The sequence below is a fragment of the Drosophila mojavensis genome, unplaced genomic scaffold (assembly GCF_018153725.1).
Source record: "Drosophila mojavensis isolate 15081-1352.22 unplaced genomic scaffold, ASM1815372v1 contig_231, whole genome shotgun sequence".
Lineage (NCBI taxonomy): Eukaryota > Metazoa > Arthropoda > Insecta > Diptera > Drosophilidae > Drosophila > Drosophila mojavensis.
In genome coordinates, this window is record NW_025318772.1 from 6118145 (window position 1) to 6141557 (window position 23413).

Here is a 23413-nt window from a genome sequence, read left to right on the forward strand (position 1 = left end):
AGGAGCAAGAAAAAAAATCTGGTGAATCATTAGGTTTGTCTGTTCTTTTTATGCAACTGCTTGAACCATTCTTGACCTATGACGGCTAAAAGAATTTTAAATGTAAGTTCTAAAAACAGCAGCCTGATAGAAATTACAACCTTCAATTAACTAGTCAATGCGTCACAAGAAAAAAATATATACATATGTATATAAGTGACGATACTATTTGAATATGAGTAAAGCTGACAAAATTCAAGAATTTATTTAACTCTTAAAAATGTAAATCATTAGAACAGTCAAGATCTCCAATATTTCTTATAATAATCATCACAAAAATTTTTATTTTAATTAAATAATTAATTTAATTTATTGTAATGAAATTTTTAGCCCAGTTGGACTTATTTTTAGAAAATATAAAACTAATGTCTCAATTAAAAATCATTCCCATAAAAAGAATATGCAATTCGATATTTAAAATGCTTATAATCAGTTTATAGCCAAAACTTTTTTCTGGGTATTAAACTAAATAGAGACATCATTTTTTGTTTTTTTATTAGCTCAAAATTGTTAAATAAATTTCAGCAAAAAGGAAATTCGCAAGCTGCTTAAAAAATAAACTAAGCTGCTCTCTCTAAAGTCCATAAAAGACGAGCAGATAAATGAATGCCAGTTAAAAGCTCATTCGAATATTATGAGCGCACATTTGCAGCAATGAATGCCAGCAGTTCGTTCGGTTCAGCTCAATGAACCAGTTCAATTAGTGCGTTAGTGCGTCATAACTAGCGGCTAGCGTGATCGCCAGTTACTTTTGGCTCCAACTATTTTCATATAGCACTCGAAACGCCAAAGCGTCGCCACCAAAACAATTCCAAAAATAAACCACAAATAGCAATTCATATGCTTATGTGTTTTTAATTACGTGACAGCGTAATGTCAGCATTGAAATCGAATTTCATATGCAGTTTGAGAGACACACAGGGAGAGAGAGACAGAGAGAGAGACGCACACCGTGACACAGATACACACGCAAAGCGGTTGGTTTTACGGGGTGCAGGGAGGGGCTTAGGCCAAACATGGAGAACAGCAAATAGCTAAAAATCATAGTAATTCGCGAAACTGACGCAATTTGCAAATAGTTGTGAAAAATCAGTTAAAACTATATACATATACACACATTTATCTATCCATTTACACGAAGCATTCTACAAGCGATTAGAAATGAGGTAGCTAACAAAACACAGAGTGTAAACGTATCTATGTGGTGTATCTATGTGGATACACGAATTTGCTAAGCAAAGAGAAAAGCCAACGGCAACGCATCGAATCGCATGTGGCAACCTGTAATTTACCCTTCAATCAATGCGCAACAAATCAGTTGGCAACGCGCAACGCGCAACGCGCAGCCGCGCCAATCACTTGATGCCATCCTCCCCCCAACAGCCCCAGCTCTGTCCACCCATCGGCTGCTCCCCTTTTACAGGTGCCCCCCGCATTTGGCACGTAACTCACTTGGCAGCACATTTGGGTTAACAATTGGCAGTTGTGTTGGTTAACTGTTGTCTGGCTGGCCAGATATACGTATCTGTTGTGTGTGTGTGTGTGTGTGTGAGAGAGTATGGGTGTATCTGTATCTGTGTATCTGTGTGCCATGAATGACTAACTGTGCGCAAGGTGGTTTTCTTTTTCTGTGTTTTGGTTTTTTGGCTTGTTTTCTGAACGCGTTCAAGTTGGCCAACACAAGTGGCTAACAACAAGCAGTGTTATGTAGATACATAGTTACAGATATGTGCCGCATGTCGACAAGTGTTCGAATACAAATTTAGCAGATACTCTTTACTCTGTATGTGTGTGTGTGTGTGTGTGTATAAACGCTGTTTCCTTAATTCAGCAAGTTAATTGCCGAATTGCAGCTTCAGTTCAACAATCAATCAATCAAACAAGCAAGCACACAACAACAACAACAACAACATCGTCAACAACTTGTTGCATTTTTTCAAGGCAAAAAGCATTTCCTCTCTGCACATGGGGCAAACCATTTTCAAGCTTCCCACGTAGCACAGCAGGTGGAACTGGCAAACCTGTAGAACACTCCCAACAATAGCAACAAAAACAACAACAACAACAACTACTACTACTACTACGACAACGACAACTACAAATTTTCAAGTTTAAAGCTAAATATGAACGCAAATCGTGCTCATCCAAGAAACATGCATAATAATTGTGTATCCAGACTCCGAGAGAACAAAATTTGTGGCGAATTCTGACTGAATAATACCCTGTTAGAGGTATATAATATACATATATAATAATATAATATAAATTATATAGATAAATATATATAAAAAATAAACTAAATAATAAATAGCTATAGTTTACACTCTATAAACTTTGCATCATCTGCAAACCAATATACCCGTTCTGCTCACTCACATTGACAGCGCCTAAAGAGTAGCTAAATCAGCGCGCTGCCAACTGGAAAAGAGCAGCAGTAAAAGGGCAAAGCTGCCTGATGCTAGCACTGGTTGATGTTAATGATGAGCCACAAGATGAGCGAAAGAACGAACCGCTTGGCAAGTGGGTCAACCAGATGACTATCTCAGCTGAAATCATGTCACAGTGCAATACGTCATTTAAATTCTCTGTCACACTTCTGACATTTGCACGAAGCAACAAATCGAACATGATGGCCGATATAAGAAAAGAAAAGGGAAAAGCAGTCATTAAATGAACTACTGAATACTCTTTAAATATTTGACCAATAATAGAAGATTATCTTCACTTTGCTAGAAAACTTGGATTGTTTATTTATATAGAGGTGAGGTAAAGAGTATTAAAAGTAATTTATTTGTTGGTATTTGTGTTGGTGTTTGTGTTGGTGTTGGTGTAGCTGTCAGTGACACGGCACGCGATCGTTGAAGTAACGCAACTCGTCTGTGGCAAATGAAATGGCGGCAAATGCAATTCAAGTTTTCCGGTACCATGCGGCGTATGCGCATTTTTAACACTCAAGTGGGTGGCAATGGAGCAGCTGATGAAAAGGCTAAGCAGCTGCTTGGTCGGTCGGTCGGTCGGGTGAAAGGAATATTGCATTTAGAAACTTATCAAATTGTATAGAAAAGTTCATCATATTGTGCATTTACTGTTTCTGCTTACTGTTGCGACTAGAAAACTTTGAAAAGTGGGGCGCGACTTTTCTTTTGCGAACAATTCAACGCACTTGCTAAAGTTCAATTGTGCGCACAAGGGTTAAGTGCCATTAAAAATGAGAATATGGAAGAGAGCAGAGAGGGGAGCAAGGGCAGCCCAGTAGTGCCTGCTCTGGCCTCCCCTGGCCTGGCCCGGCCCGGCCCGGCCTGGGGGTAAATGTAGACTGCAGTCTTGCATTTAAATTTAAAACTTTAATGTCATGCACCATAGAAAATGCCGACGCATCTACGAGCTGTTGAAAAGCGAAACAAAGCAGAAGACACAAAACAGAAGGCAGCGAAAGAGAAAAAAGAGTCAACTACAACAACAGCAACTACAACAACAACAACAACAAAGCAATAGACAAACAAACAGCAAACAATATTTCCGCATTCCGCGCGTTCAGAGCCCCAAACACACACATTTGACAAATTCGCCGCGAGCAAACGAGCGCACGAGCGAGAGAAGAGCAGCACGGCGAATTCGAGCGCATGTTTGGGAGAAAGCAGCGGGCGTTGGGGTAGCTCGGCTCAATTCTCATTTAATAATAAACCGCTCTCCAAATTTTTGCTTAAACGAATCATTGCAAAATCATCGAATGATCGCCGATTACAATCAAGAGAGCTGCCTGACTGAATGTGCTGAATTGCCAAGACGACGACGAATTTAGCTCGTTTGTGTATACCCTGTAAATGGATGGAAATGGATGAGCAGTGGATTGCACAATACACGATAGATGACTGAAGACATAATGTAGAATCATTGGAATTTAGAACAATCAAAAAATCATTAGGTTTGTTAAGATAATCTTCAATCTTGCCTTACTATGCGATTCTCAGAACATCAAGTAAGACTAAGCTTCTTTTGATTATTTAGGTCCAATTTCCTTCCAACAATTTTCAATCTTCTAGTATTTACTAAGAAGGAAAAGTATTTCATAATGCTATGCTCACTATGCGATTCTCATAAGTTTAAGCAAGGGTTTATGCTGCTTGTAATTTACTTTTGATCCATTGAAATTGACAAGAGTGAGGCAAATTCAAGCTCATTTCAAGTTATCCTCTAGCATTTTCGATTGCTACGTAGTATCTTCACGTCTTTCACCCTGCACACAGAGCACTTTTACTAGCCGTTTTCAATTCGAAAGTGTTGCCAATTTGCCGAGTTGCTGACGCTGTTGTTGTTGTTGTCGTCATCGTCGTTGTCGTTGTTGACTGACTGCAACTTTAATTGTGCGCTTTATAGCGCAATTTATGCTCCGACTTGGCAATTGCCAATATCGGTGGCTCGTGCGCGTGTGCTTTGATTATGATTTGGTGTTGGGGGCTTAGTTAAGGCAATTATGCTCTAAATGAAATTGTTGCAAAATTATGGTGATTTGTTGGCTAACTCCCCGAGCTACCCACGCGCCAGTAGAAAGTAGAACAAGGATAGCAAACAACAAACAAACAAAGCTAAAGTGATAAAATTGTATGAAATATCACATGACAATTGAAATTATAATAGTAATAATAATAATAATATAACGAATTTGCAAATCAACTAAAATAAATTAAGTTAATCATATCAAATGTGCAGTATATTTGCCAACTGTGCCAGTTCGCAGAAGGGCGACGCGTCGGCGGCGGGGGGAGGCGCTCTGAAGCTGCGTTGCGCTGCTGTGGGCGAACGCGTTCAAAATGTGTGAAATTTCACAACTTGAACTCAAGATAACAACAAAAGCAACACAAATAATCAGAACAATAAGTACACTAGCCAACAACAATGGGGAAAGATATTTGGATACTCTATTATTCCATTTATTAATACTATAGAGGTTATACAAAAATTAGAAGAAAAATTCAATTGATAAAGTTGGTAGAGTAGTCAAATAGTTAATAGTGAGTACAACATGAAAAAAAAAAAAAAAATATATATATATATATATATTTATATACATATATATATATATATATATATATATATATATATATATATATATATATATATATATATATATATATATATATATATATATATATATATATATATATATATATATATATATATATATTTTTTTTTTTTTTTTTTCATGTTGTACTAACTATATATATATATATATATATATATATATATATATATTTGTTTACATATTATTGCTCTAAATCCTCCTCTGAATTTTCAACTTTTTATTTGAAATCTCTCCTGGATCTCGCATATTATTAAGTTACATTCCTAAATGTTTTTCGAATAAGCCCAGGAAAACAAGAAATTTCTCACTTCCGCTTTGTGTTGCATTCGTAAGCGTTCAGCTGTCACCTCCAAGTCAAACAAATCAAGATATATCCAAGCAAAAAGTATTTGATGATCTAAACTTATTTCTTAGAATGTTTGGAATTACGCATATATTGATTTATATATACTATTTATTTGATTTTCCTAATTTGTTGCATAGTGTAAGCGTACAGTGTAACCACTGCAAACACAAACATTTTCTATGTGAGCGTGTGGTTATTTTTTCGACGTGTTGAACATCAAGGTTAAAGCTCAATGTGGCCGACCTGAAAGAACAATATACATATAATATATACAAAGATACATATATGTCTATGCATATATGCATAAAATAGCTTTGTGCACTTGAGTTTCGTATATTTCCCTAGTTCAGACAGCTGTCGAAACGGTTTCATATGTAGATTAGCTAAGCTAAACAAAGCTCACATTATAATTCGTTTGGTGCGAATTCCAAATATGAATCAGAGCCGAATATGCCAGCTAGGAACAGCTGATACGACGCAGAAATATCTGGAAATGCTATATACAATAGGAAATTGAAGTCGGTTAAACTAATCAAACTTGATTGGAAAACATATTTTCTGTGAATTTGATATATGCAAGATAAGCTGAAAGAAATAATAAAAGCCGTCTTATATTCAAAGTCGTAAAGTTTTTCAAAATAATTTATATTTTTTGCCACCTGCCAGCTGATTGCACACCTTTCCTTTTAGGTACAGCAATTTCCCATTAGTTTTGCTCTCAATTTTGCTTTCAGTTACTTTATTTTATTTTATTTTTTTTCTTCAGGCAATTAGCAAACGCAGAAAACAAAAGTTGAAGAGGAAAATGGAAAGGTGTGCACATTTTAGTTATTGTGCCTAATTAGCTAATATATACGTAAAGGGCCGAGAGTCGGGGTGGAGTTAGATAGAGAACATTGCTCGGTTGACCAACAATTTATGCGACAATAGAATTGGGGCCACAAAAAGCAGAACGGCAAAAAAACAAAGAGAGAGAGAGTACGAAAATGGCAAACGAATTGCTGAATTATTAAACAATCGAATAAGAAGAAGCAGAGGAATACAGAAATGAGCAGCGAAACAACAACAATTAAAAACGCCAACGAAGCAGTGCAAAAGTCAAACAAAGAAGAAAAAGCAGCAACAACAATTATCGCAACAATGTGGAAAGAGAGTGAGTACTCATGGATACTCGGATACACTCGTACTCATACTCCTATTCATATATGTATTTAAACATTAATTGCCTTGTAACAAAGTGTGGCGGGAGAGTGAGAGAGAAGGAGAGGGCGCGGCGAATGTAAGCGAGAGGGGGAGGCAGGCAGATTGTCGTTGTTCGCTTTCGAAATGCAAGACCCGCATGGAAATGACGTGCAGCTGGTTAAGAGCGTGCATAATAAAGTGACAAACAGAACAAAGAAGAAGAAGAAGAACAAGAGGAGAACGAGAGAAAAGACCGCGCGGGTGCCTAGCTACGTGTGTGTGTGTGTGAGTAAAGCAATGAGTGCCTTGCTACACTGGAAATTAATATTATGAGTGAGGGAGAGAGAGAGAGAGAGAAAGAGAGCGCGCGTGACTGCGTGCACGTATGTGTGTGTGTGTGAGAAGTATTGAGCGCCGCGCTCCACTGGGAAGATGGATCATAACAGACTCATACTAAATGACCAGGCAAAACGGACAAACGACAAACGAATTATGTTAAAGCTAACAATTAAAAATTAACCAGTAGTTAGTTGTTGCTTAATTAACAAGATAAACAAAGCGGGCCAATGCCAAGCAGCGCAACAGACAGCGACAGCGACGAAACAAGGAGTAAGAGATGGCAAAAGTGGGAGTGGCCAGATGGAGGCAGGGATGAGGAGCTATTTAGCCGCCTTGGTCATTCTATATGGGGTTTTGCATGTTGCGCTGCGCAGACATTTAAATTGCTGCAAACCTCTTGCCTCCCCATGTAATTAGCTAAAATACAGCGAACTGTTCGCAGAATACAGCTTAGCCCCTCAGGGTTACGTTGGGTTAGTTTTGCTTGGATTGGGTTACTGCATTGCGGAATGTATATACTATGCATATAAATAAGGTGAATGAACTTAAACAAATTAGTCAAACTACGAAAACATAATACAAATACTTCAGCAAAATATTTAATATTCAAGCATTTAAAGAATTGCATAACAACATTTTAAACCAGACTTTTTGCCATTTCATTTTTATCTATTTGTTTTATTTTTGTGATTAAAATTCTATATTTAAAAAAAAAAAAATATATATATATATATATATATATATATATATATATATATATATATATATATATATATTAAATAATTTTAAAAAAATATATATATACCATTTTTTTAAGGAATATACATATTTCAGATTTTATTTATTTATTTTTATTATTATTAAATATTATTTATTTATTTTTTTTTTTTTTAACACTCATAGATCTTTAAATTCTATACTTTAATGAGAAATCTTTTTTTTCACCTAGGAACTCCAACTTTTTTTTAGGTCACCTTCAATTTTTTACAACTATTTCAACTCGAATATAATCAAAGATGGAACAATTCCAAAGCATTTTATACTTTTTTTGGCTGTCAAGGCTAAATAAAAATATCTTTATTCGATTAGAGCAAAGTCTATCAAATATCAATCAGAGTTCATCAAAGATAAGTCAATGCCGCAAAGGAAAACCTGCGGCAAATGGAATCTATAAGATACATGACTTCGTTATTTTCGTTTAATTTAATGTTAGGTATTAAATTCGTATCAATTAATTAGACGATCATACAAAGTGATATCTGGAAATAGAAACACTGAGGAATAACTATTCCTCTCACTTCGTTACGCCGCTTATAAGAACTGAAATCAGTTAAAGTATTATCAGAAGAGCTCCATTCAAAAGCAGCTCAGCTGCGACACCTACATACATAAAATATCAACCTAAGATGCATATATGTATGTATATAGTATATACATATGTATATACGTTCTGTATTCCATTGTTGTTTATCAAGAAATCAATTTGAAACGTTTTCAACTTCCGACGTGAAAAAATTTCAATTTATTATCGTCTCACAGATTGGAATTGGGATGGGAGATATGAAATAGTGGAAGAGAGAGACAGAGACATAGAGCGAGGGAGAGAGAGAGTCGCACGAATTTGATTTGATTTAGTTTAGTTCAAGATACGCACCATTTATCTAGTTGATCTCATTTAAAACGGGTCTCAGTAGCCGAAAAAAAAAAATACAAAAATTCAATTTATCCAAATGAAAGCGAAGCTCTGTTTTTTCTTCTTCTTGCTTTTTGTATCTTTTAGTTGTGTGGTATATTCGTATGTTTTGTTGTATCTGAGTTATGTTCACTAGTCACATCGGCACTTGCAAATATTTTGCATAACAGATTCACACTGATTTCACCTTATTCATATTATTTCTTCTTTTTTTATTTTTTGTTGACCGGTTTTACGGTTGCTATTTCATAATATGCACATTTAAAAATATTGATATTTATAACAAAATTGCGAAACGCCTTTTGTCAAAGGGATTTGACGTATTTACATATAGATATATACATAAATATATATTCATCTGATGGTATTTCCGAGTAAAACGTTAATTTATGACGTCTGGGTCGGGCTATATGTAGAACACGATCGAAGCGCGTCTTCAGTTCGACGAATTCGAACGAAATGACAACGTGAAGCGACGACGACGACGACGAAACACGCTGATGAATCAGTAAAAACAAAGAAAACAAAAAGCCCCAAAGGAAGCAGGAAAATAAATATGTATATATAAAAACAAGAATTGTTTTGAGGCACACAATATCAAGTAGCGAGCACCAGGTAAAAAGACGCGTGTATCTGACAGATACTCTCCCAGTGCAATCCAAATCGAACGCAGCGCAACGTACGCAACGCAAAAAAAAACCGAACCGCACGCTTCAACGGCAAATTTTACAATACAAACAACAACAGCTGTTAAGTTTTTTCCGTGTATTATATTTTTGTGTAGCGCTTACAGAGCTGTTATACTCAAAATGGCTAAAGTGCTCACAATGTTAGCTGAAACTGTTAACATTTTCGCTCACTGTTAACACTCGCTAAGAGATCACGAGTGGAATCGTGTTGAGTGAAACTAGGGCTAGCTTCGGCTAGCGCTAAGCATGAGTCACACTGGTCTGCTCGAATGCCAGTTAGCAGTTCGCGTGAGTGAAAGAGTAAGGGCGAGCTAGCGCTTGAGTTAACTGTTGTTAGTGAGCGCACTGCGCTGAATGCGAAGAGAGAGAAAGAGACAAAGAGAGATAAGAAAAACTAGCTGTTAAGAGAGCTGCACTAACATTATACTAGCAGCAACAACAAAAACAATAACAAGAACGGCAGCTGCTTATTGTTTGCACCCGCAAGATGCATTTGTATCTTATGGATATTCTCGTAATGCTTCAATTCCAAACGTGTTTCACTTCATTTGTTTACTCATGTAATTTGTAGGTAAACAAATGCTAACAAACAATTACGCGGCACCTATCAATTAGCAGGTAATTAAGTGCTCTTAAGGAAATCAAAGGAAAGAATACCACAAACTGTGGCAAAGGGTAATGCACTGCGCACAGAAACCGACACAAAACAAACTGACCAACTGGCTCATTAGTTTTTACAGCAACTCCAATAGGAGCGACAACAAGTGCAGCAAAGCAAAACAAATGCGTCAATAGACGAGACGTCTAGACCTAAGAAAAGACAAAAGACAGTGGAGATAGAGAATGAGTGAGTGAGTGAGCGAGTGAGAAGAAGAGAGAGAAAGACACAAGTGACCCAGTGTCCACTTGGTGCTTATCGTTGGCTGCTTAATTACACGCAACTCAAGAGACGGACCAAGACGTAGACAGAGAGAAAGAGATAGAGATAGAGAGACATGAGACATGAAGGGCACAACACAAACAACGCATCGTTGCCATCGCAACCAACAACAAAGCTCAAGAACGTTTAATCAATGACCTGTCCAGGGGTCGCGCTCTGTGGGAGGGTGAAAGGCAGTCGATGCCAGCATTTAATGGCACGCATTTTGTTTGATATTTATGGAAATTTGATAAGCCCAGCCATGGCAAAACACTTTTATTGCATTCAATTCCCATTTCATATGCCATAATTAACAATAAACAAATAGATACAAGATACCGAAACTGGATTTCCACTGGAAAAAAAAAAAAAAACGAAAACACAGTAAAAACGTATCTATAATTGTTTATCTATGCCCTAAACAGCTCATAGATTTAGCTTTAACTTTATATTATTAATATACAAGTTAATTAAAAGCCGATGCTAAACGGAGAGTTTAGCATTCGAGTCAGGCCTTTATTGCTGTTGCATTTTATTTTTAATTTTCTCAGAAGTCTCTCAGAATAAGTATATTCATAACAGAGCGATTAATTCAGCACTTGCAGCTCCAATGCCCATTTATAAACAAATTTTCTCTTTTGGATTAAAGGAAAACATAGATCGCCATTTCAAAAACAAATATTGATCGTAAAAACTGTAAACATAACGGTTTAACAGGCGTGGGAAAGGGGTGGTGTCTGCAGACATATCAAGTGATCGCATAACATACACTGAGAGAAAAGAAATATATTACTTGTATGAAAATTTCGAAATTATTATATACAAGGTGAAGTAAGTACATATACATATATGTAAGACAAAACAAATATAGCTTCAATTATATAGTAGATATAACATTTTGATATGTCAAATTAATAAATTGTAAAATTGATTTTACCACCCTGACGCAAGCCTCTTCTTTTCAATGACAGCTTTTCTCTCACTGTAAGCATTTTGAAATAGTGGAACCCACAGCAATTGATGATATCTTATACAACATGGGCCATAAACATATATTCTGATTCACATACATTTCGAATACGCAATGAATATTTAGGAAGACAACACGCACAAGCATACGCACACATACGACACACATATGGTTGAAATAAATAATAAAAAATGTATATATATGTGTGTATCTACAATATTTTGTGACAAGGGTTAGGCGACAGCGAACGCTTGTAGCATGCCACTTAAATTGCAATCAGAAGCAAAATTGATTTAAATTTGACACATAAACAAGAGCGAGCGAAGGGGATACAAGCAGACAATAGGTAATTGCATTAGGAGAGCGTGTGCGAACGATAAGGATAGCGCTATTCTTGAGAACAGCTCGCTCCACTCAACTTGTCCAATTGGGACGCTGTTCAAAAAGTGTCAAATAAGAAACGAAAAGAAGCTTCTGAGTGTAATCACAGAAAGCTTTAATAATTTTCGGCAATCTGCGAGAGCGCACAAATTCAAAATGGCCGTCGATTGGCAAAAGCATTTGCGTTGTATTCTGTTAATGAAGCTTATGAACAGCAGCCACAGCAGCTGCCGCAGCAGCAGCGCGTGCACGTCACAAGTCACTGAGCCGCAGCAGCAACACAAACAAACAATAGCAGCAATATCAACAAGCGCAGCATAAGTGAAGCGCATACAGGGAGAGAGCAAAAGAGAGCACGATCCGCAATCAAAAACAAAAGGAGAGCAGGCACGAACCTCAGTCGGTGGCTGCACCTGTAGGCAGCATATGCATAGCATATTGCACACACAAACAAACACACACAATCCTCTTCTTGCTCTCTCTCTCTCTCTCTCTCTCCCCCTCCCACCCACACTTTCGCACACTAGACAAAAGCAAAGCACAGTTACGCTCAGGCTGACTGATGTGGGGTTCATTAATGACGACGGCTCGACACGTTTGAGCGATCACCGCCAACAGACAATAAAAAGTCAAAAAGCCAAAGCGAGGATTCAGATACCCTATACTTAGCTTTAAGCCCCCTTGATACTGAGAATTAGACTCATGCATTTTATTGCTTACTGAATTTTTGAAAATATAAAATATTAATCAACAAATTTACTATAATTGTATGACGCAAAATCAGTTTGATGTATTTGCCTGCTATATAAAGAAAGCCAATATGCCCTTTTTCTAATAGATAGAGGGTATTATACAGATAAAACAATTTTATAATTAATATTAAAAACGCATATTTTGTTGGCCACGAACTGAACAAAAATGGCGCGAGCTGCGCCGTTGCAGTTGCAGCGGTTTGATATCGCACAACAACAGCAACAACAAGAACATTAATTTCCGCGCAAACGCAGCCGACGCAGAAAGAGAGCGAGGCAGACAGATTGGGGAAGGCGCATGGGTGAGACAAGTGCAGAGACGCAACGCAAGCCAAGCAGAACGCACAGTATAAAACAGATAATAATAAATTATAAAAAGGCAGATACGGCACGATCAATGGCTGCACCAAGCTTTGCCTCCTACCCCAACACCGCATCCAACATCCAACATTAATACCGCAAGTCTACCCAAAGCCACCCCTTAATGTGCAGCGGAAATGCTCAATTATGCAATTCAAGAACAAAGAGAGCGACTACAATGGGAGATGATATCGCATGTGAGAGAGAGAGCGAGAGAGAGAGAGAGTTAAGGAAGAATAGAAAATGAAAGCTCAACATACCTTTTGACTGAACGCCGACGCAGCGGCAGCAGCGGCTGCTGCTTCCTTGGCAACGCCAACGCCATCTGCTGAAATGGCGTGCGTCGACGGTGACGTTGCGTAGACGAATAACGGCAATGAGTTGAAATTACGTAAAAAGCTAGCACCGTCTACGTTGCCAGCGGACGCATCCTTAAAACGCCGGCAGAACAGTAACTGTTTATTGCAAGCGGCAGCCGACGCCAGCAGAGGCAACAGTGAGGGTGTTGGCGTTGGCCGCGCAGCTGCCTTTGACATTGCATCAGTAGTTGACGCCTGCAGCGATTCTGAGGGCGACGCCGCAGCTGACGGCAACGATGGTGGTTGTGGCTGCTCCTCCGATGTTCTTGTTCTTGTTGTAGTAGCAGACGCCATTGGCGTATCGCAATTTTCCTCTTCTTCTTCTTCAGTGGATTTTACTGCTGTTGTTGTTGTTGTTGGCATGGCTGCGCGTACTATAAAACAAAGCTGGCGTTGCTGCTGCTGCACGCTTCGAAGTGGGCGTGGACGTAGGCGTACAGCTGCAAACGTCCTTTGTTGTTGTGGCTCGTGTGATGTGTGAAGACGATGGTCCCGCTTTCAACAACTGGGTGCCGCCGCATGTTGCAAAGACTTACGCATAGAAATGACCTCTAACTAAATTATCTTCACACACACAAATATACGCACATACTGTCGCACACACACTGACACTCACGCTCAAAAACGCACACACGAGCACTTTGTCGCTTCGCAAATCGGCAGCAACAACAACTGTTAAAACTGTAGCTGCAGCGGTTTGTATGTATTTGATCGTTCACGAAACGTTTTGTCGCTTTGAGACATGCAAAACTTACGCGTTGCGTTTGCTAAATAATTAACCGAATTGATTTATTCATGTGAAGTTTGCTTGCTAATTTCCTTTTTTTGTTTAAATTTGCAGACAGTTGAATGTGGCCGAACTTCACAAGCGGCAATATCTGCAAGTTATGTACCATACTTTGTGGACAGTCTGGTAGCACTGTTGTCCCACATAAAATTTTAAATAATACCAAAAAATACTTTTTTATATACCAACAGCTGGGCAATGCAGGATTTCAACTCAAATTTTCAAACAGAGTAGCTGTTCAAACATTAGCAAATACATAGGACAACTCCATCAAAATTCATCAGTAAAAACATTCCGGCAGCAAGCAACACGTTGTGTGCTCATAGAAACAATTAATTAACAGCATTTAGTGCGCGCAGACAGAAAACGCAGCGGACATACACAATTGCGTCGCAGCCGGTTTAAACAGTTTTTGTTGGTTGGAATTTTCGATGTGCCTTCGTTTATAGTTCTGACGCTGATTTTCGATTACTAAATTTTCCAAACACGCACACGACGCCCCCATTCCAGTTTCCATCTAATTTAGACCTGTGTTGTTATTTGCTGCTGCTGTCGCAAAATGTAAGTAAATAATTCATTTAAAATATAAAATGTAAATGCCCAATTATTGTCATGTCGAGTTGCCACATAGATTAAATAGTCTTTTCCCTCTCTTTGCAGATAATATCGATCTGGCCAGACAGTTAACTGCATGAGATAGCTGTGCTGTTCTGTTGATGAGTGTTGAAAATTATCATACACTTTCCAACACCTAGACACGTCACACACTAAACTCGTCTCTGTCACACTCGCGCACTTTGAAACGTCGCTCACTTCGTCCGCTGTTAGTCATCGTGTCGGTCTCACTCACATCCGTTCGTCGCTTAAAGCAGCGAAAAATATCGCAGCCGTAGTTGTCGTCGGGGCGCCGTTCTACTCGCAGTGCTGCAATATTTCTAGACTGTAACCTCGGAGAAAAGCTGAGCAGAAAATAGCCAGAACACAGTGAAAATATAAAGCCTACCGCAGCTTTTGTGTTTCGTTTGGTTTTTTCTATAGCATTTTTCAATAGTTAACAATTTCTCGTTTTGTGTAATTCGACAAAGAACAAAAAGTAATCGAAAAGCAAAGAGAAACGTACAACTGATACACTCTCACCAACACAACACCACACACACAAGAAAATCAAATTTCAATCAGAAAATGGCGTTAAAAAGAATCAATAAGGTATGTGAAAAAACGATAAAAATGAAATCAAATTGTACAAATCATTTTCGCATTAGTATGCATTTCAAAAGTGTAAAAGTTTGAATATGTAGCAAAAAAAAAAAAAAAGAAAAACCAACAAAAAAATGTGAATAGAAATTTCTTGTGCGACAAAAAATTTATGCAAGAAATGTGAAACGTAGGAACGACAACGGCAATGTACAAAGAAAGAAAAAAAAAAAAAAAAAAATGAACCGAATACGTGAGCGAAAGAAAACGTGCAAAAAGCAAAAGAAGCATAAGGAAAAATGGGCGATGACGACGTGCATTAATTACAACAGAAGCTAAAAGAGTAAAACAAGTTTAGGTTTAGTATTTAGTCGATGATTAACACAAATACCAACAATTGAGCAAAAGAGCCTCAACCTTATATGGGACTCTAATTAGGAATAGCTGGCAATATATCCTGTGCATGTGCATGTGTGTGTGTGAGCTGGGCTAGGCAACGGACACGGACAACGTGTACGGCCATTTGTATTGGTCGTAGTTTCCGTTACACAGTAAATGTGTGTGTGAGTGCAGTTGAGCGGGTGGCAAAGCATGCGTGCTTGTGTGTGTGCATGCATGCAAGCCGGGCACCTGGTCAACACCGCCGTCATCTGGTCAACTTTTGGCCAACAGAGTCTCAGCGCCGCGCTCTCGGGCTCCACTATGTTACCCAATACATGCCGTTGTGTATATATAAGTAATATTTATATATATAGCAGGGCACTACCACGCGCGTATATTCCTCTGTTTATGAGTGTATGAGTGCGTGTTGTTGTTGCCAGCGCCACAGAAAGATCCAGCAAAAAATAAAACACGGCGAATACATGAAGTAAAAGCGTATAAAATTAACCTAACCTTACTTTTTGCGCTGATAATTCAGAAATAGTGCTGCCTAATATATATATATATATGTATATATACTCACACGCAGGCACTTAAATATGTATGTATTCGTGCCCATTGCATTAATGTGCCGATGATGATTGTGCGTGTGTGAAAGCGAGTAAATTTATTAATTATTTCTGCAGTGACTAACAGTTGAAAGTGCCCAACTCCAAACTCCTATCTGCTGGTCAATGGACCAGACAAAGTGCAATTGACTATGCAAATGATTTAATGTGCATTCATATCGCATAATATAATTTTCAACGGAATTTCTGTTGCGGTGTCCGTTTATTGTAGCTGCCCCCATCTGCTGCAGCTATTGACTCGCTCACTCGCTCGCTCTCAAGGGAACGACAAGTCACCCTCTTATGCATGCCGATATGTTTCTCTTTGACATCTCAACGTTTTACGTTCATGTTTAATTCTTTAAAAAAAAAGTCTATATTCTATTTACATTATAAGCGCTCAAATTTATTTCTGGAAAATTAAAGTTCGATTTGAGTGAGGCCGGTTCACCATCATAGCCCCCACCAACACACATACACACACGCACACACAAACTCAGTCATACGCTTATAAAGTCTTTGCACAGTCACAAACAGTGAACAGCACCATATGAATTTAACCATCTCGCTCACACACCCCCATGAGACGCCCAAAGAGTGCTCGGTAAAATCGGCAGCAGCTGCTAGTTCGTCTGGCCATACACTGTATTTGGCTCTTTCTTACGCGCTAATGTTAAGCGAATGGGGCAGTGCTAAGAGAATTTCTATGTGTGCGTGTGTATATGTGAGATGGCAACTGAATATAGTGTTGAAAAACACTGCAGCATATAGAGCACAAATAATTACTACAAAATTATAATTTAACATAATTTCAGTTTAAATAATGTAAATTATCGCTAATAAGTCATACACGCAAGCATATCTACATATACACAGTATGTGTATATTTATGAATATATATATATGTGTGTGTTGTCTGCTTATGTGGTGAAGGGGGTCTGCTGACTGCTCGAGCAACAAAAGCAGCGACGCTGGCGTTGCCGTTGACGTCTGCAGCGTCACGAACCACGAGCGTCATGGCCATTGCATTTTTTTCTTTAGGTGCTGTTTTTGTTATAAACTTTGATACGTACACATATAAACGAAATGAAATGAAAATGAAATACTAGTGAAACTGAGGAAGCACCCGTAATGCTAAATGAATTGATGTTAATTTATTATTATTTCTTGTCTTTGTATTTTTTATGTAATGTGTCCCTCTTCCCCTTCCGTGCGTACAGCTAACAGCTTGCAATTAGCGGGCAACTACTTTGGTTTCCCCCCTACTCATTCGCTCTATTCTCTCTGACATAGCCAAGGTTTCGCTGATTGAGCTGTTGCTGTTGTAGTTGTTGTTGTAGTCGTCAGTTGGCCTGAATTGCCAAAAATGAATTGAATAAATAGAAAAAGAAAAGGAAAAGAAATATACGCTGTAAGCCGGGCTCTCGCCAGCTCTCTCTCTCTCTCTATCTATCTATCTCTCTCCCACACGAGCTTGCTGATCAAGCCATGTGTGTTTGTGTGCATGCTTATTCGTGTGCTAGCGACCGTTAGTTTGTTTTTATTTGAATTATAAAGCAAAACACTCACACTTGCTGGCGCGTCTCTGTGGCCAACGTGTGAGTCATGCCGTCGGCAGAGGTGGCCTGGCCGCATTGAAAGTCTCCTCGAACTTGGTGTTCGCTTTATTTGCCGTTCGTTTTGTAACAGTTTTCTTATGCCATGTTGTTGTTCTTTTCACTCTTTGTTGTAATTATTTTTTGCTCAACAGGTACACGTCGAAAAATGCGTAGCATGTGGCAAAAAGAAAAGAAGTCTTTCGAATCTATTTATATTTTTGTGCGTCGCGCATATTTTTCTGTTTTTCCGCTCGTCGATGTGACGGCAAATGAAATGTTTTATTTTGCTTTCCATATCATTTTGTGGCTGTGCGAAATCATCACAAAGAGAAGCAACGACAAAAGCTTATGCTGCGACTGAGGCAGCGACGGCGACTGCGACTGCGACTGCGACAGAGGCAGTCAGCCGTTCGCTTTAAAACTTTTTCCTACCCCTCCACTTACTGCAGTCCTCTTTTTCCCTTTGTCTTTGTCTCTCTCTCGCTCTCCTGCCGTTCGCTCAATGTATATTGTGCCAAGGCTCTCGTTTTGCTACCTTCCGCACAGCTCATCATTTTTCTGTAAGCGATTTTTTTCTTATAATATTTTTTTTGCCGGTTTACTTTACACCTATTTGTACGCCCCATGTTGGCAGCTGTGCTGCAGAGAAGATGGGTCAGGGAGGGGGTCGGGCCACAGCCGCTCAGCTGTGTGCGTGCGACAGGCAATGAGAGAAGAGCGAGCGAGGAAGAAGAACGAGTGCAGCCGGGAGCGGGAGTAAGAGCGAAAGAGCAAGCAGGGTGCTGGCTGTGCTGCCTTCTGGTTCGGGCCAACGAACTTGATTTTCGCGTCACTCGCATTTGCCGCTGGCCGTTGCGAATAAAAATTTTCATATTTTTGTGTGCTTAAAATTTCTTGTAATATATTTGTGCATTTTAAATGCATATCATTTCAAATGGCTCATGTAAATGTAGAGTAAATATGTATGGAATACATATATAAATATGCAGCAAGAGAATCAAAAAGCAAGGCGGAAGAAATTTGTATTTATGAAATGCGCATGCAAAATGTTTGGCAATTTAGTCTTTTCCCATATAATATGTTATATACAGTGAATTCTCTTTGATGCGCTCAGTTCCTTAACACGAATAGCTGAAGCCGAAAAAAATGGCTTTAATTGATCATAAACAGCAGACTTATTGATATGATCAAATATATAACATTCAAATAATTGAAACAGTGGCCTGAAAGAGAGTATTCACTGTATTTATGCTACTCATACATATATATCTCTAATTGTCAACTAACTTAATACCTTTTTCTTATTCGCAGGAACTGCAAGATCTGGGCAGAGATCCACCTGCACAATGTTCAGCTGGACCAGTTGGAGATGATTGTAAGTATAACGATAGCAGCAGCAGCAGCAGTTATGTGCCGCATGCCACGCCTCCACGTCTTGCCTACTACGCCCCATGGAATACTTAATACATGTGTTATCAGCACTTTGAGCGTTATGTAACTGTGTCAGTGCGTAGAACGCTGCTCAAACAGCTTCTCTGAGCTTCTATAAATAGGAAAGATCTCTCTCTTTCTCTCTCTCTTTACTTATATCATAGAGAAGTTAGCTTTTGATTTGATTCGTCACGTCATAGCTTGCAGAACGTGACTATGCAGTTTTATAGTTATTTTAATATATGCACATATCATATATGTATGCATATTCCATACAGTCAACTCTCGTAGAAAGTTTTGTATATTTGAGCGAAAACTGTGCTACAATTTAGATTGAAAAAATCTCATTTGCATTTTGAAAACTTTTAATGAATAAAGTTCAGCAACTAAACTAAACTGAGAAATTATATTCCATCAGACAGTATCTCCTTTAATGAGACCGCCGATTGTGAGCTTACGTTATCGAGCGACTACTGTAACACTTTCTATTTCTGATCTTACCGATGCGCGGCTTAAAATTTGCAATTACTGAATTTATATAAATGTTAAATGTGTGCGTTTAAATGTAAACTCTACAGACACACATACACGCTCACATGTGTGTGTAAATTTGTTTGAAGCCAGCTTCGTTTGCTATAGAGGTTACCTGAATGACGTCATTTAAAAGTGAAATCGTGCAATTAAAGTGAGTTTCTTTTGAGGTCGCCTTTGCCTGGACAGACGTGTGAGAGTTTAATTAAAGGCATCGAACTGATTTTCTAGTTTAATGTTAATGTTAACAACTGCTAAAATGTTGAAAATAATGTTAACAGTTGCTTGAAAGAAATTGATAAAGTCATAACTAAAATGTAAATATTTCGAATATATTCGGATCAAGTTTAGAAATTGAGAACGTAAAAACCCTCATATACTAAAACTCTGCTTAATCTGAGTGTAACAGAGCCTTTAAAGAAATTGTTAAAGTAATTTTTATGTAACTGAAATGTAGAAAGAAATTATTGTAAAATGCATTTCAAATGTATAAAGTAAAAACATAAATTTTTAAATAACTAAATGAAAGATTCATGGAAAGAAATGAAGGATTACTAGTTAATATTGTAAAAAAAAAAACATCATTATATTTAGAATTAGCTTTTCGATGAGTAAAACTTTTGCTCACTCTTAAACTTAAAAAAATCGTATTTAGCAAAAGATTTAAGTATAAGAAGATTAATTGTAGGGAGATTGTTTTATAATTGATAAGGTTAATTGTTCCAAAACATTAGTTATATGGTTTTCCAATGGATAATATTGAATAATTGATAATTGTTCGACATGCTTAATCATTAATGCTAGCACACTGATTATTAGATAATCCTCGTTTATATTTTAGCACATATATTATGTATATATCAGTTATAAAATGGGCGCATCCACATCATGAATACTTTTGAACACTACGCTTCCGCTTTGTTGCTCTCTGAATTCTTATCAGAGGCCGATTATGCCCGGCTGGGTATGTGTGAAATAAATTACGTGGCGATACCAAACTACAGTGCGCGGACTGTGAAAAAATTACAAAACAATTCACATTACTCAAAGAACAAAGTAAACCCGCTTTTACATAAATGTAAATAAATTCATTTAGCAACAGTCCCATAATTGTTATCGATAAACGATATATCATTTGCTCATTTTGGCTTGTGGCGAAACTTCAATTGAGTTCTAGAAATAAATTTTCTGTAATTGTATTGCAAACACACCGCAGAGCCACGCACACACACACACACACGCACACGCATAGAAATGTGCTAGCGCATTGCCTCTGCTGGCGTCGCAGTTGGCTGCTACGCTGCGGCCCAGTTCTCAGCCCAAAAGCTACTTGGGCCGGGCTGTGTGTGACATTGAGCGAATAGCTCCGCAATAGCCTTGGACAATGGGTGTAAGCGAGATGGCACGCTAGGCAAGTAGTCTGTGTTGCGAGCGTCAGCTGCAGCGTCGCTGCCAACAGTCGGTGCCAAGGCTCTTTGGCAATTGTTTGTTTTTGTTCTTTTCGGTTAACTCTTGCGGTAAATGGAGAGGGCTTATTGCAAAGAGAGAAAGAGAGAGAGAGAGAGAGCGAGAGCGAGTGAACGAGAGTGCAGGATGAGTACTGCATTTATTTAATCACCTAACTCCCCCGTCCGCACCCTAAAAAACTGCGGTTGGGCTAAGCTGGGGCATTGCAAGGCGTGTGATTTGGTTTATTTCGTAATAATTAAATGCATTTAAATAATTCTCAATGATTCAAACTTATCCTAAACACTATTCTCTCTATCTTTACAGTATTTCACTGGCAAGCAACAATAATGGGCCCGGTAAGATTGTCAACTATCATTCTTCACTCTGGAGAGAGAGAGAGAGCTTCGTTCGATGCAGCAAGTGCAGCACCTGCCAGCGTCACAGGAGAACGCCCTTAACTCAAAGAACTTTTTAGGCCGTATCGATAAAATTTTTATTTTGATATCCACTGAGTAGATTGTTTAGTTGTCTAGCAAATCTAGCGTAAAATGTTTATCTTATCTCTACAAAGTAATTTGGCTAGATAGTTTAATTGCTTAAATTAAGCAAACATGTATTACCTGTTTTCTTATGCAGTATAACTAGGAAGAAGAGTTGGTTTTAGTTTTTAAGCAATTAGACGATAGACGTTTTCAGATATACTTAATATGAGAATATAAGCGGCTGAAAATATTCGAATGAAGCTCCTGAGTATAAGATTTAACATTATTTGTAAAGCAGCATTAATTGTCTAGGTACATTTATATAAGAGTAGTATAAAAGATCTACACGTTTCAAAAGTATTCATTTGTTTTAGTCAGTTTTCGATTTCCTACATCAATTGTGATTAGGTAGCATAATTAATAAGAAAGGATCGTTTGCTCGAAGTTGTCTAGAGTGGAACTTCACTCAAATGGCTTTAATTTAATTTCTTAATATGCTCAATCTAATTGAAATATTTGCTTGTATTATTTACAGCCGGACAGCCCTTATCAAGGAGGTGTATTTTTCTTAACTATACACTTTCCAACAGACTATCCTTTTAAGCCGCCAAAAGTGGCCTTTACAACACGCATATACCATCCAAACATTAACAGCAATGGATCCATTTGCCTCGATATATTAAGATCTCAGTGGTCGCCAGCATTAACTATTTCAAAAGGTAAGTAGAAATATATATATTTACATAAAGTGTGTTTACTAATTGTATTTCTCTTTCTGTCTCTCGCGATTGCAGTCTTATTATCAATTTGCTCTCTACTCTGTGATCCCAATCCAGATGATCCACTTGTTCCAGAGATTGCCAGAATATATAAGACCGATCGGGAAAAATACAATGAACTGGCACGGGAGTGGACTAGAAAGTATGCTATGTGATGCGTTCCAGATTGCAGCAACAACAGTCCAACAACAACAGCAACAACAATAAGAAAATTAGTAACAGCAAAGAAAACATCAAGAAAAACAACAACAACAACATCAATAGCAAACAAAACAGCAACAACAAAAGCAACAAAGATTACATTTAACAATAGTTACAACAGCTGTGACAGCTGCCTTCTCCCCTGCTTTAGCATCAACATCAGCATCGGCTCTAGCTCCTCTAGGAATGGCAACAGCGATGATAGCATCAAAAGGAGCTGAGGCTGCAGCAGCAACAACAACAACAGCAACAGTAGCAGCAAACATACAAACACCAATTAATAACTGTAACAATAACAGCGGCAGCAGCAGCCACGAGTGGAACGGAGGCAATGTTCCAACAACAACAACATCAACAGCAATCAAATGCAACTGCAGTAAGAGTTACGGCAGCAGCAACTGTCAAATTGGCATAAAGTTTATTTGACCGCTAAAACCGCAGCAGCAGCAGCAGCAGCAGCATGAAAGGAAAATAATTTAATAATAATTACTGAAAAAAAGAATTATGTAAGCATAAACATTTAAAGCGAGACAGCTACCAACAACACAGCATCCCACACATAATAAGTTTAAAAACAAAACAACAAATAAAGATCAGCTGGAAAATTATTATTATTATTATATTATATTTAAAGAACCGGAAAAATAAAAATTACAAAAATTCAATTTTCTATCACGATGCCAAAAGCTTTGCAAAAAATCAGGTCACACACATTAGTATAAAATCAATAATTCCTTTAGTCTAACTCTCTCATCTAAACCTATATATATCGATGTATATATATATATATCTACATCTATATTCATCTGTTTCTAAGAAGTACGTAAAGAGATTTGTCTAAACTAAAATTATTAAATGCA

General features: G+C 37.9%; 2 protein-coding genes across 5 annotated transcripts in view; one reads left to right on the forward strand and one right to left on the reverse strand.

Annotated features, from left to right (window-relative positions):
* The window catches only part of LOC6575124 (transcription initiation factor TFIID subunit 1), a 58110-nt gene extending 44104 nt beyond the window's left edge, over positions 1-14006 (reverse strand). For 3 of the 4 annotated variants that reach the window (XR_001449604.3, XR_006356894.1, XM_015167844.3), the window contains exon 1: positions 13014-14006. Coding sequence is in view for 2 of the 4 variants with exons in the window: in XM_015167844.3 (XP_015023330.1) it covers positions 13014-13475 (462 nt within the window). In the remaining 2 variants the exon portion in view is untranslated. Of the gene's footprint in view, positions 1-8643; positions 9396-13013 lie in introns of those variants that run through there. The other variant, XM_015167846.3, reaches the window with a different exon arrangement.
* Positions 14007-14130: 124 nt separating this feature from the next.
* LOC6575126 (ubiquitin-conjugating enzyme E2-17 kDa) lies at positions 14131-23161 on the forward strand. The gene is made up of 6 exons (XM_002001108.4): positions 14131-14460; positions 14560-15105; positions 18992-19055; positions 21416-21447; positions 22109-22292; positions 22368-23161. The coding sequence occupies exons 2-6, from the start codon at positions 15082-15084 to the stop codon at positions 22505-22507; spliced, it is 444 nt and encodes a 147-aa protein (XP_002001144.1). The 5' UTR covers positions 14131-14460; positions 14560-15081; the 3' UTR covers positions 22508-23161.
* Positions 23162-23413: the final 252 nt, after the last annotated feature.

Coding starts and splice junctions, on each gene's coding strand:
- LOC6575126 (XM_002001108.4), top strand. CDS start 15,082: ATGGCGTTAAAAAGAATCAATAAG. Junction 15,106..18,991: donor CGTTAAAAAGAATCAATAAG/GTATGTGAAAAA, acceptor TCTTATTCGCAG/GAACTGCAAGATCTGGGCAG. Junction 22,293..22,367: donor AGCATTAACTATTTCAAAAG/GTAAGTAGAAAT, acceptor TCGCGATTGCAG/TCTTATTATCAATTTGCTCT.